Consider the following 12,359-nt stretch of genomic DNA (forward strand, 5'->3'; position numbering starts at 1 on the left):
TCAACTGTTTTGCTAATTATAGTGAAATAAAAAAATTGTCATTGGTAATATTCATCCCTTTTCCTAAGCACGGTTACATCAGCCTAACACATAGTCTCTGACCAGCTGGGTGAGTTTCATCTTTGCACAGGTAGGGGTTGGGTCTGCTGCCAGCTAAAACATGATCTCAAATTTGACAGGTTTGTTTGATATATATTGTGTCCAGCAACACAGTGCTTTTGTCGGAAACAGCTCCTTGTCCATGTAATGTTTTATGTTTAGCTTGAAGCAGGCAATGCTGTTTTCAATTAAGTCATTCCAAATTTCTGATGCCAAGGCAAATATATCTGTAGTTGCTCTCAAATCAAAATGCAAAAATATCAAGATTTCTCGAAAACTTCTTGTAATAGTAATATTATAAGACAGCAGACTATATATGCTCATGTATGCTCACAGTTATCCAAGGAATTGATAGGATTACAATAGATATTTGGATAACACATATCTAGACTTCAAGAGCAATATTCTATTCAAATACGTACTGCTGTAAACTCAGCGGATGTAGAGATAACAAACTGGCTTGTATACATATAAAAAATAGCATTTTGTAGGTTATATTAACAATGAAAGCACGTATTGTAATAAGCCGTCAAAATGACGGTTCTAGGTAGAAGTGCTTAGAACTTGTTTTTATTTTTGCGATTCTGTCTTTCAAACGCTGTCAGGGTATTTAATACATGTATTTAGGAAAAGTCAAGAACGGACAACCGCGTATCTTTAACACACGCAGAGTAATTTACATTTTAAAAGTGAAAACCGTCAAAATGACTGCCTTGGCGGTTCTAGTGTTAAAAGGTATGTCGTATGCAGACAGGCTAAAATAATTGAATCTATTCAGTCTTGAACAAAAAAGACTAAGCGGTGATCTGATTCAAACATTCAAAATCCTAAAAGGTATAGACAATGTCGACCCAGGGGACTTCTTTGACCTAAAAAAAAGAAACAAGGACCAGGGGTCACAAATGGAGATTAGATAAAGGGGCATTCAGAACAGAAAATAGGAGGCACTTTTTTACACAGAGAATTGTGAGGGTCTGGAACCAACTCCCCAGTAATGTTGTTGAAGCCGACACCCTGGGATCCTTCAAGAAGCTGCTTGATAAGATTCTGGGATCAATAAGCTGCTAACAACCAAACGAGGAAGATGGGCTGAATGGCCTCCTCTCATCGGGCTCGTCGACATACTCATGTCCTACCGGACGGAGACCCAGGGGTCCACAGGCTGCACTCCCGCTGCGCTGATGCTTGGCTGCCTACTCCAAACCCCCGTGGAGCTGGTGTTCGGGCCCCCACCGCAGTCAGAGATCCCGGGCTTCTCAGGAGTGGAGTACATGGCCAATCTACAACAGAGGCTGGAGGCTGGAGGCTGCTCATGAGTTCGCCACTACACTAGGACCATGTATAGGACGGTGCATGCTGGGACCTAATTAGCATATGCCCAAAGCGGGGCATGCTGGGACAGAGCATGTGGACTTTTTAACGCTCCAGTTGGACAAGTGGACTGTTCTGTTCCCCTTTTTGGACATTAACCCATGTGTTATTGTTTCCCTTTGTGTATACCACTGTCCTGTCCTGTCTAGGGTAAGTGCAATGTGTTACCGTCAGGTCTATGTGAGTCGTTTGGTGTGACCCCCATCTCTCCCCAGCACATGTTGAATGTTCTGATTTGCAGTTGTATAAATAAAGGCTGATTGAACGCTATTGCAGACATGTTACAATAGTCTTTTATTATAGACATTGTCAATGTTTACTTTATCACAAGGAAAGGGAAAAAATTACCAAGACGAAAGCACTGCACAATATTGTAGTGAAAGCATGGTAAAAACAGTTGCAAACAATGTTAAATCACTGTAAATACATAGTAACAGCATGACAGTGCTAAATCTTGTAAACTTTAACTGTAGTTAGAACCGATTGTATACAAGATAACTCCCACAAACTGAAAATAGTAGTGTCAAAAATCACAAACCTTTTTGAACTGCTTCCACAAATTAAAGGCTTTACTTCTCTTCTAGAAGATGTAAATCATTGAGCACCATCTGCTGGGTATTCTAGGTATTGCAAGGACAAATTGTAGTATAGGATAACGCTGCGGTGTATCTGTTGTATGCTGCTGAAATGCCGTAACCTTTGAGTTATTGGAATGTTTAATTAAAAAAAAAAAAAAAAAAATCAGTCTCAAATTGTACTGTTTATATTGTTTTGTGTCAAACTCAGGAATACATTTTCATTTTAAATGGGATTCATTTAGCTTACGTTTGAGGATGGATTTAAACTACAATGCTGATCCTTGTTGATTAGAATTACTCAACAATCCAGACTTGTGAACCATTCAGAAAACTAGACTAACAGATTGTTATATTTATTTAAAACCCATTAGACTTGTAAGTTAGTATGAAGTGAATGGTTAACTTTATACAATATACACACTGTATTGAATAAGGGCAGTGTGGAGTAATGGTTAGGGCTCTGGACTCTTGACCAGAGGGTTGTGGGTTCAATCACAGGTGGGGGGCACTGCTGCTGTACCCTTGAGCAAGGTACTTTACCTAGATTGCTCCAGTAAAAACCCAACTGTATAAATGGTAACTGTATGTAAAAAAATAAATAAATAATAATGTGTCTTCTTGTAACATGTGTAAGTCATCTAAGAAATAAATAATAAGGGTATGCCTGCAATACACAGTATATGGCTACATGATGTATTATTTGATCTGTGCAACTACAGGTACTATTCAGAAACAAGTCTGGTAAAGAAAGATCAATATGATTATACACAAGCAGCATGACTGCAACTCTCCACCACTGGAGCAGACACACCATATAAAAATATAATATTATATATATATATATATATATATATATATATATATATATATGCATGCAAGGCAGCAATCAAGGGTCCAGGCACATTTTGACCAAGGTGTTTACAGCAACGCTAGTTAATATTTAAATAAAAGAACATCTTGCCATTCCTAATCTGCTTTTATTCACACACCTCCCAAGACATGCATGCAGTTTGCTTTTGATTTCACTTTTTAGTTTGTATTGCATTTCAAAATAGAGGGCAGCAAATCAGTTAAGGAGACCTTGTAAGGTAGTTTACATATTACACCTGAAATCACTATTAGGGAGACTCGTCACAAGCAGATTAGTGTTTTTTTTTTTTCTTTCTTTTTTTAAAAAACACACCACACACAACTATGATGAACACAAAGGTACATCCAGTCATTTATTTTCCAAACAGCTTAGCACTAAACAAAGTACACAAGTTAAGTTGTCCAAAGAAACAAGTTAAACTTGACAAAATGAACCTCATGTGGCAGTGCACTACAGAAAACATTAACAAAGCACTGGATACCACAACATGCAACAGAGTTACACCAAACACCCTCCAAGCAGCTGTAACCACCCAGTCATCTTGAACACCTCAAAATGAGAATTTAGAAAACCCAATACAGCCCTTTTTCAGTACAGGGTGCTAAAACAAAAGGCCCTTGGTCCTCGTTTTAAAAGTACTCCCAATACAGAGCAACATAACTCTTTGCAGGAAACCCCATTACACAGAAAGCGCTTGCAAGCTTGGATCGATGTGCTACGGATTTAGGTGAAAGTAGTCACCCCCCACCCCCCGGTCTTGCTCTTAAGCTTTGCACAAGGCCACGGCAGAAAAGCGAACTTCTCCTTTCTCACGTTCCATAAACTGCCTGCAGATTTTTGCAGCATCCTGGGGGGTGGGAGGGAGGAGGAGGAGGAGGAGGAGGAGAGAGAACATTATCACGTTAGGTTTCACAATAAAAAGATGCAAAATCAATCTAAAATAAAACGAAAGCCATCTTGGAAAAGCTACACGGAAACATTGAAGTGCGTACAATTAAAAGGTGTCTTGACATAGTATTCAAATACATGTTTACTTCTTTTGAGATGGCTTAAGGATTTGTTACTATTACTTTATCATTACTTATTGCCACATGAAAACAGCCCAAGCAGGATAAACCATCAGCAGCTATTTTTGCCAAGATCAGATCAAACTTACTTTCAGAGAAAGTGGAAATCACACTTTAGGATAAATCAGCTGCAGCTCCAAATATATTAGCATTTCATTAATAAAAGCATACATACTCATGGTGGTATTTCTTCCCATGTGCAATTACTGTATCCGACTGACAAATTTACAGAGTAACTCAACAGTATTAAGCACACTTTAGTAATATTAACCCTTTGCGGTCCTATGTCGGACCTGGTCCAACATCACAATTTTCCCTTTCCGGTCCAATGTCGGACCCTGTCAGACAGAGACGCAAAAAACAGGTCTAGTCGTTTTTTCTCCGGAAAAAGCCGAGAAAACCATTCAATGGCTGAGTGAGACTGATAGGAGCAGAAAAAAAAAAAAAAAAAAGCGTATCTCATGAATACTGAAAATTGGACCGGACGTGCTTAATAAATGGACCGTGAAGGGTTAATAGCAACTATTAAAAGCCCACTATACAAATGATACAAGACAATGCTACAGAAACACACCATGGTCATAAAGTCACCAGAAGCAGGGCTGCACCTTAACCACTCCAGCAAAAAAAAAAAAACAAGTTAAAATGTGGGCAGCCAAGACATGACTTGCTACAAAATACTGCAACATACCATTACAAAGGAGTCTTCTTTTGTAGCTCCGTGATTCACAGGGAATTCCACTCTGCCATCTGAAGGATTATAAAATTGAAGACCAATTGATTATGTATGCTACAGTATTTAGAATCTTTATATACTGTTCTAGTATAGAAATCATAAACTGTCATTTAATAAGGCAAAACTACTCCTTTGTGGAGGATAGGACACTGCAAAAAACAGATACAGAAGTAAACTAAGAATAAATCTTATGAATAAAGTCTTGACAGAACATTTACAGTAGTACAGCATTTTCACATTACTTACCCAATTCATAGAGCTGCCCATCAACATTGGTGAAGGTAATAAAGTGAAAATTCACATTATCTTCCTCTACCTAGAGACGGTTAGTTTACACACACAAAAAAAAAAAATAATTACAAAGACAGTAGTCATCCTGTATCCCATTTCATGGCAACTACAATTCTGGTCATCCCATTAGCTATCTTTACCTAGCATATTAATATTGTTTGGTTGTAAACTACATATGCTTCAGGAAGTTTAAGGCACCGTTAACACAACAGCGGTCAGTCTATGAACTTCATTATTCCCACCCTCCGGAGCCACTGATTTGTCAGACTCAACCCGCCCTTGGGATCCGTAGCAAACTGCTATTGGTTAGAAAGCAGAATAAACTTAGCCTTCCGTTCGTTGTAACTGCAATGCTACAATAATGCAAGTGTCAGACTGGATAAAAGTAGGACTGCAAGGCAAAAATGAAAATGCCAAAATAGGTTTGAAATTGCTTGTTAAAAATGCATGGCAAATCACAGTGCTGAAAAAACAGTAAGCGGTTGGAGACAAAAAACAGACAAACTTATAGGGAGAAAGACGATTGAGTACTTTTAAATGAGCAATACATACTGTAACTTGTTCTACAGTTCAGTGCAACACTTAAGTATGTATGGTTCAGATTAATGTATTTGTACAGCTGAATTTAATGCAGTTGTACTGCACTGTATGCAACTAATGTTTTGTTTACTGGTTTAGATGGTGGATCGTTTATTTCGAATTTATGCAAGCAGCACAGTTTAATTAAAACATTTGCAAGAGCCAATGCAGCTAGAACTATTGTCCAGGTATGGTTTTGGAAATAAATTATGGTTCTTAAATTTGTTTGGGTACTTAAGTTAAAATAAAATGGGTTAATACAGATGTGATGCATCACTTGATTTTGAGCTTACATTTTTGGAAAAACTGCTAGAAAACTATTAACTAAAAACACTCAAATTAATGGAATGTTGCAAACAAGGGTTATCAAAAAAAAAAAAAAAAAAGTTTTGCGCATGTAGGAAATCAATGGGGGGGGGGGAAATGTGTGTGTGTGTATGTAATAATTGATTATATATTATATATATAACAATTACACACACACACTGCTGTGCAAAAGTCTTAGACGACATGTTGCATTTTTCTACCGATGCATTATGAGCATCTACAATTTACTCAAAGCCTCCACTAGTGTTCTCTACTATACTAACAACCTTGACTTGCATAAAGAAAGAAACACATAATGGGCAGCAGTGTGTAGTAGTGGTTAGGGCACTGGACTCTTGACCGGAGGGTTGTGGGTTCAATCCCCAGTGGGGGACACTGCTGTTGTACCCTTGAGCAAGGTACTTTACCTAGATTGCTCCAGTAAAAACCCAACTGTATAAATGGGCAATTGTATGTAAAAATAATGTGATAACTGTATAATGTGAAATAATGTATAATGTGATATCTTGTAACAATTGTAAGTCGCCCTGGGTAAGGGCGTCTGCTAAGAAATGAATAATAATAATAATAATAATAATAATAATTAGCTCGCATCACTCGATTTTCAAAAGTGTGTGGTATCCGAAGCATAATCAACAAGTACAGAGAAACATCTGCAACAAGGATGAGCAATACTTGAAGATAATATCCTTAAGGAATAGAAATACGTCAAGCGTTGAATTGACAACAGAACTGGCAGAAGGCACAGGTGGCATTGTCCATCCATCAACAGTATGAAGGTCACTCTTGAAAATCAGGACTTAAAGGATGTGTTGCAGTAAGAACACCTCAAGAAAGGGGAACATAAATAATTCTAATGCCAAATCAGTCTGTCATACTGTGCAGTTACACAGCACTTCCAGTTTCGATGGACAAATGCAGCCAAAACAAAAGCAAAACGAGACAAGCTACGGTAATGCAGCAGTTAAACAGTTTTACATACAGCAATTTATTTTTTTTAAAAATCAGCTCTCTTGTTGCTTTTGTGCATTCATTTGCAAGTGAACTGTGACATTAGGGCCTTATTGCACAATTCTGAATACGGTTAATTCTGGAAATTTATCTTTTGATTTTGCTAAATTGCATTGCCTTTTATGTTTTACGCAGTTCTGTGCATGGGTAACATTTTGATTTCATTTAGCCGTTGGGTTGTTTATGGGAAATTCTACAATATGTACCAGATTTAAGTATGTATTGTATTACAGTTAACACGTCATCTAGTTTTGGCACGCGATATTTTCAGAATCATATCATACTATACCCCTCAATCAATGTCCTGTCCCTCAAACTACACCTGCATCATGTACTGCGTAGAGGGTCCTCGAATAAAAGCCAATTACAGATTTTATTGCAAGTAAAATGTTACCCGACACTGTCCTTCTGCTGCTACTTCGTCATGGATAGCACGTATGTCCTAAGAAAAGAAAACATTTATATCCCAGTCAAAATTAGTGTACAGATTTGCTGAAGTTCAAAAGTACATTTCTATAGATGTATTCAACAGCCATCACAGAACCTTTAGGATTTATTTTCAGGCGAGGCTTCAATTGATCTAGTTGTAGAGCAGCTACCCAGTGCTTTGCTTCATCACATACAAGGCTGGAGCACAGAGCTAGAGCAGTTCACACTGAAAGGGATTTCAGAAAATGGCCCACCTGGTTCTCTTCAAGATGCTTTGCTCTCTCATCTGCAGACAGAGCAGCTGTATCGTCAAGGAACTTCTTCAGTGCAGAGCCACTCTCTGCAAAACAAATGTACCACTTCTGACATCACATTTCAGTGGGTAACAATATTGAAAGACTGAGGGGATTCTCAGTCACGATTCCCAGTGTTAGATGGAGAGCAATCTTGACCTGAACTACTCCATTAAGACATAATATAAAATAATGGTGTTGCTCTCTGGTGTGACAGCATGGTGAAGCAGAGAGGCCTAGCACAAGATTGTGCCGAGGCACTGCGAACAGGTCATTGTGCATGGCATTCAAGGTTAGCATGTCAAGGAGGTACACCAGGGGCAAGTAACCCATTAGAGATTCAACAGAAATGGCTTTTCATAAATCCATGGGATATGAAAGATTAATAACGCACTAATTTCCAGGTCAGTTAAACGTTACATTTTTTTCTACACCTTTACTGCATCCATTTTGGCACATACCAAATTCCAGCTTGCTCATGTTGTTAGCAGCAGCATGGAGAAGGCCAACCGTACTGCAGGAATTTACAATCGTCTGCTTCACAAAGTAAACCTTCTTGCTCTCCTCTTGTTTTCCAGTCAACTCTCCAGCCTGCTTGACCCTGAAGGCAGCATGCTGTAAAAAATAAAATGACCACAATTATATGTAATTTATTACACACACGACTCCATAACTGCATGGGCTTGGAACTGGCATGAGGTCATGCAATGCCAACAGGTCTATACGTGCGTGTACACACACATATGACGATCAGCATTCATAGATATTTCACTTTTTTTATTACAAGTAACTTAATAGAACAAGTTCTGAATACACACTTTAAAAGACATTAGACTCAATGCAAACACTTCTCCGGCAGCGCACGATATTAATTAATGTACAGTATAACACCCAGCATAAACCAAGTTATTATAATACAGTCAGTGCCACTATCAGGATGCCTCAATATGCTAAAATATCCCAAACAAAACGAGGCAGTAGAGACGACCCAAGTCACTGGTTTCTAAATGAAAAAACAAATGAAATCACATTAGGATTACATGTTAAATACAAGTCCACTTAAACAGTATTCCTAAACCAAATGAAAATCGTCATTTATTTCTAAATGAGGCCCTTTGCGATGTAGACACACCAACTTTGTACCACAGCAGCCTGAAAGACCACAAGAGAGTCCAACAGCTCCTTCAACAGTTCAGCGTGGTTTACCCAAGACAGTGTACACTGCACAACCTGTCTCACCCTGGAAAGCGATCTCCGTTCATGTGGAAATACTGTATCCCAGTGAAGTGACGTCTGTTATACCACAGAAATAAACAAACGTCTCTCCCAGAGTTGTACAGCTGACTGTACAGTTAAACAGGTGTGTACAATACCTTACTGTAGATCTTGTAAGAACATAAATATGAGTCGATAGCACTGTAAAAACTGTCAAGACTGACAACTATTTGCCCCCCCCCACCCCATGAAGACTCAGTGTGTCGTGGCTCGTTTTACAGATTCGCTTTGCCATTTTCTGTGGATTCCCTGCTGTTGCTATGAGCGCTACAATCACTTATTTCTGAAATACGCGAACATTGATAGAAAAAAAAAAAAAAATCACACATGTTCAAAAACAGTACAGCTGAAGCAATGACACTCACAGCAATACAACGTTGACTAGACATATGCAACAGACGTGGGTGTGCAGTGTCAATCTGTAACTTTGCAATGGGCTCTACCACGTAGCAATAAGAATGGCATTTGGCTACATCATCCTGAATGAGTCATCCATTATGCATTTCACATAGAAAATCTTGCACTAAAAACAGGACCAGCTGCAGTCTATGCAATTAAGCAATTATCCAATATGCAAATAAGTGGAGCCAACCAATATATATTTGGGTTAGTTGACACAAAGGGATTTCATAGAATGCCGCCCCCCCCCCCCCCCCCTTGAAAATAGAGCTTCAAGCACATCAGTTTCAGGACGACCCAAAACTTTTATACAGTATAATATAATGCATAGCATAATACCATTACTGCCCCAAATAGAATTGATCAAACTAAACTGATACATCCTACCCCTATTATCCATTCAATTATCACCTTCCGAAATGTAGTTTGTGCCAAAAAATGTTAGGTGGAGTTGAATTGCCACTGTCAAATTAACAGTGATCTGTGGAACTTTGTATTTATGGCACCAATCGGAAGCAATGTCTCCGCCGACTCCCCTCTACAGAAAATCACAGACAAGGCTCATTATAGGGGAGACCCAATAGGCCTTGTTTTGGCACACAATTTCTGTTAAGTTTAGAGTTTATAATGGGCCTTGCATAGAACCATTGATCTGCAGACACTTTCTGTAAATCTGCGTTTCAAAAGAGGCTTCAATATTGGTTGTATGAAACGCCATAACTTTGGGCTTTAGTTTGAATAGGAACAAATGTAAAAGCACATCCATTGAGTTTCAGTAACATTAGCTACAGAGACGTTCTGCTAAATTACTTTAAAAAATAGCTTCGTTCACTATCAACCGAGATATTTTCAGTTTTCCCCCAGAAACACCACTTTTCTACAACCATTTCGATATCAAAACTGTATCACGTCTATACTATAACAGATAAGGAACAATGTAGAATACATAATATTGTTAATTTTAAAAAGTGTTAAAATAATGGTGAAAAAAAAAAAAAAAAAAGTCAGGAATTGTGGGCAATTAAGGGTTATTCCATTCGCTGCACGTATGTGCACAACATCCTCTCCCTTCTACTTGTCGAGTGCGCCCAATACTGCGAGAGTCTGTGCTGGCCAGCGCCCTACCTGTGGAGTGAGAGGAAACAGCAGCATGACAGCGCAGCTTGGAGTTGGCACCGAGGAGAGAGATTCGTCTTCAAAGCCCAAAACGTCGACAAAACGCCAGCTTCCAGAAACACCCAGCTTGGACAGCACCTGTGTAACGATAAATCAAACACGAACAGACAAAAAAATAAAACCTTGACATTTACATCTCTCTTGGTAACAAAATTTGGCACGTAAGGTAACAGTTATACAATTAGCCAAATCCAATAACTAAGCAATGTCTTAGTAAGACAAATAAAATATTGATTCAGTTTTTCAATTTGTTTGAAAGTCAGAGGTAACCTTTTTTTTTTGTATTTAGAAGTCAACGTGTTAATTATAATTTGCCCCTGGAACCATAACGTTATATTATATATATATATATATATATATATATATATATATATATATATATATATATATATATATATATATATATATATATATAATATATATAATTTCACACGAGTTACCAGGTGTGGACACTTAAGCCCTAAGGGCAGAGACCACGCCCTAATTGTACAAAGTAACAAGGGCACGCCATTAACCAAAGCCACAGTTAAAACTAATAACAATTGCTAAAACTACAGAAAGTTTAGAGATTCTGTCAGTTACATCATCAATATTTTGACGACAATGACCGAGGTACTCAAGTGACTCAGCAGACAGCACACACGTACTTTGTTCAGCATCTGAAAGACACAAACAATGACAAGGAAAAATAAATCAGCCATTTAAAATATAAACGTTATATACAACCGTTATATTTTCTTAAGACTAATACCTCAGGGTTAATTTCCATAGTTTTCCACTCCATTTTGATTATCTTGTCTTGATCTCAAAGCGTCTGCACCTTTCACTCTAACTGAATATGTTCTGCTGCCAGCAAGGCGATAGCCAGAACACTATATACTTGTCGTATTCCATTATCAAAAAAAACGGGGGAGTCATTCACAACAAATAGGTTTTTTAAAAAAAATCAAGATTAATTGCAAATAATGACCTATCTCATAATAAGATCATATTTACACACTAATTGAAATAATGAAGTCTATTAATCTTCATCAAACGTGTTACAAAAATACACGTTTTATAAACTGTTTTAATAGCACAGTCCAGGTCTCCTGATTCACATGGAAGTTGCCAGCAAAGAGCAACGGGGAGCCACAGCTAATCCGTGCAAACAGCAGTGCAAAATGAATGCAAACACACACATTCGATGATATATGTGTGTGTGTGTGTGTGTGTGTGTGTGTGTGTGTATGTATGTATGAGTACATCTTTTGTATTAAAATAAAAAGGTATGCTTTCTGTTATTATATAGCAGTGCAAGTAATATGAGTGAGAATCAGGAATGGATCCAGGTGGATAAAGACTTAAGCCCCTTTCACACTGACACTCCTACCTGGGTCCAGACCCGGGTTCTGGCTACCCAGGTCACAATCCCGCGTAGTGTGAAACCAAGTACCTGGGTTGTAATAGTGACCCACCTCAGGATGTGGGTCGATGCGTTTTGACCTGAGTTGAGCAAGACAAAATGCATGACCGCCGGTCGTAAGCCGACGCAGTAACAAACAGTCACGCCTGCATGAAGGTTTCATTTATGCAAGGAACGTTTTTGTTTATTTTGTTTAGCCATATTTTTGTTGATTAAGACATGGCAAAAGTCAGATTGCAGCAGGGATGAAGAAATATTTGCTCTAATCAACATTTGGGCCGACGGTTCAATCCAGAGAAGCATTGTGTACTTGTGTCTGTCACCCAGGTCAACCCTGCTTTATAAAAAGCAGTGTTAAAATCGCATAGCAGACCCGTATGACACCAGGTCCTGACCCGAGTAGGTTCCGACCCGGGTAGAGCATGCCAGTGTGAAAGGGCTTTAGAAATCAT

The 12,359-nt window shown here is 38.4% G+C and overlaps 1 protein-coding gene across 2 annotated transcripts; it reads right to left on the reverse strand.

Moving 5' to 3' along the window:
* Window positions 1–3,245: 3,245 nt before the first annotated feature.
* On the reverse strand, window positions 3,246–11,373 carry LOC117408372 (ubiquitin carboxyl-terminal hydrolase isozyme L1-like). 2 transcript variants are annotated; one of them, XM_034013314.3, is made up of 9 exons: window positions 11,254–11,373; window positions 11,150–11,161; window positions 10,452–10,580; window positions 8,114–8,267; window positions 7,614–7,699; window positions 7,325–7,372; window positions 4,969–5,038; window positions 4,678–4,736; window positions 3,246–3,766 (listed from the first exon to the last, which is right to left on the reverse strand). In XM_034013314.3, exons 1-9 carry the CDS (start codon window positions 11,284–11,286, stop codon window positions 3,683–3,685), a joined length of 675 nt encoding a protein of 224 aa, XP_033869205.1. In that variant the 5' UTR covers window positions 11,287–11,373; the 3' UTR covers window positions 3,246–3,682. The 2 variants fall into 2 exon arrangements, with proteins under 2 accessions (XP_033869205.1, XP_058862440.1); XM_059006457.1 differs by having other exon boundaries at window positions 11,111–11,161.
* Window positions 11,374–12,359: the final 986 nt, after the last annotated feature.

The sequence above is a fragment of the Acipenser ruthenus genome, chromosome 2 (genome assembly GCF_902713425.1).
Source record: "Acipenser ruthenus chromosome 2, fAciRut3.2 maternal haplotype, whole genome shotgun sequence".
NCBI lineage: Eukaryota > Metazoa > Chordata > Actinopteri > Acipenseriformes > Acipenseridae > Acipenser > Acipenser ruthenus.

What these genes read in the sequence shown, in the direction of transcription:
- LOC117408372 (XM_059006457.1), bottom strand. Translation starts at nt 11,286, where the DNA reads ATGGAGTGGAAAACTATGGAAATTAACCCTGAG. An exon ending in TGAGTCACTTGAGTACCTCG is followed by an intron (nt 10,581 to 11,110) that starts GTCATTGTCGTC and finishes ATCGTTACACAG; the next exon opens with GTGCTGTCCAAGCTGGGTGT. An exon ending in AGCATCTTGAAGAGAACCAG is followed by an intron (nt 7,373 to 7,613) that starts GTGGGCCATTTT and finishes TTCTTTTCTTAG; the next exon opens with GACATACGTGCTATCCATGA.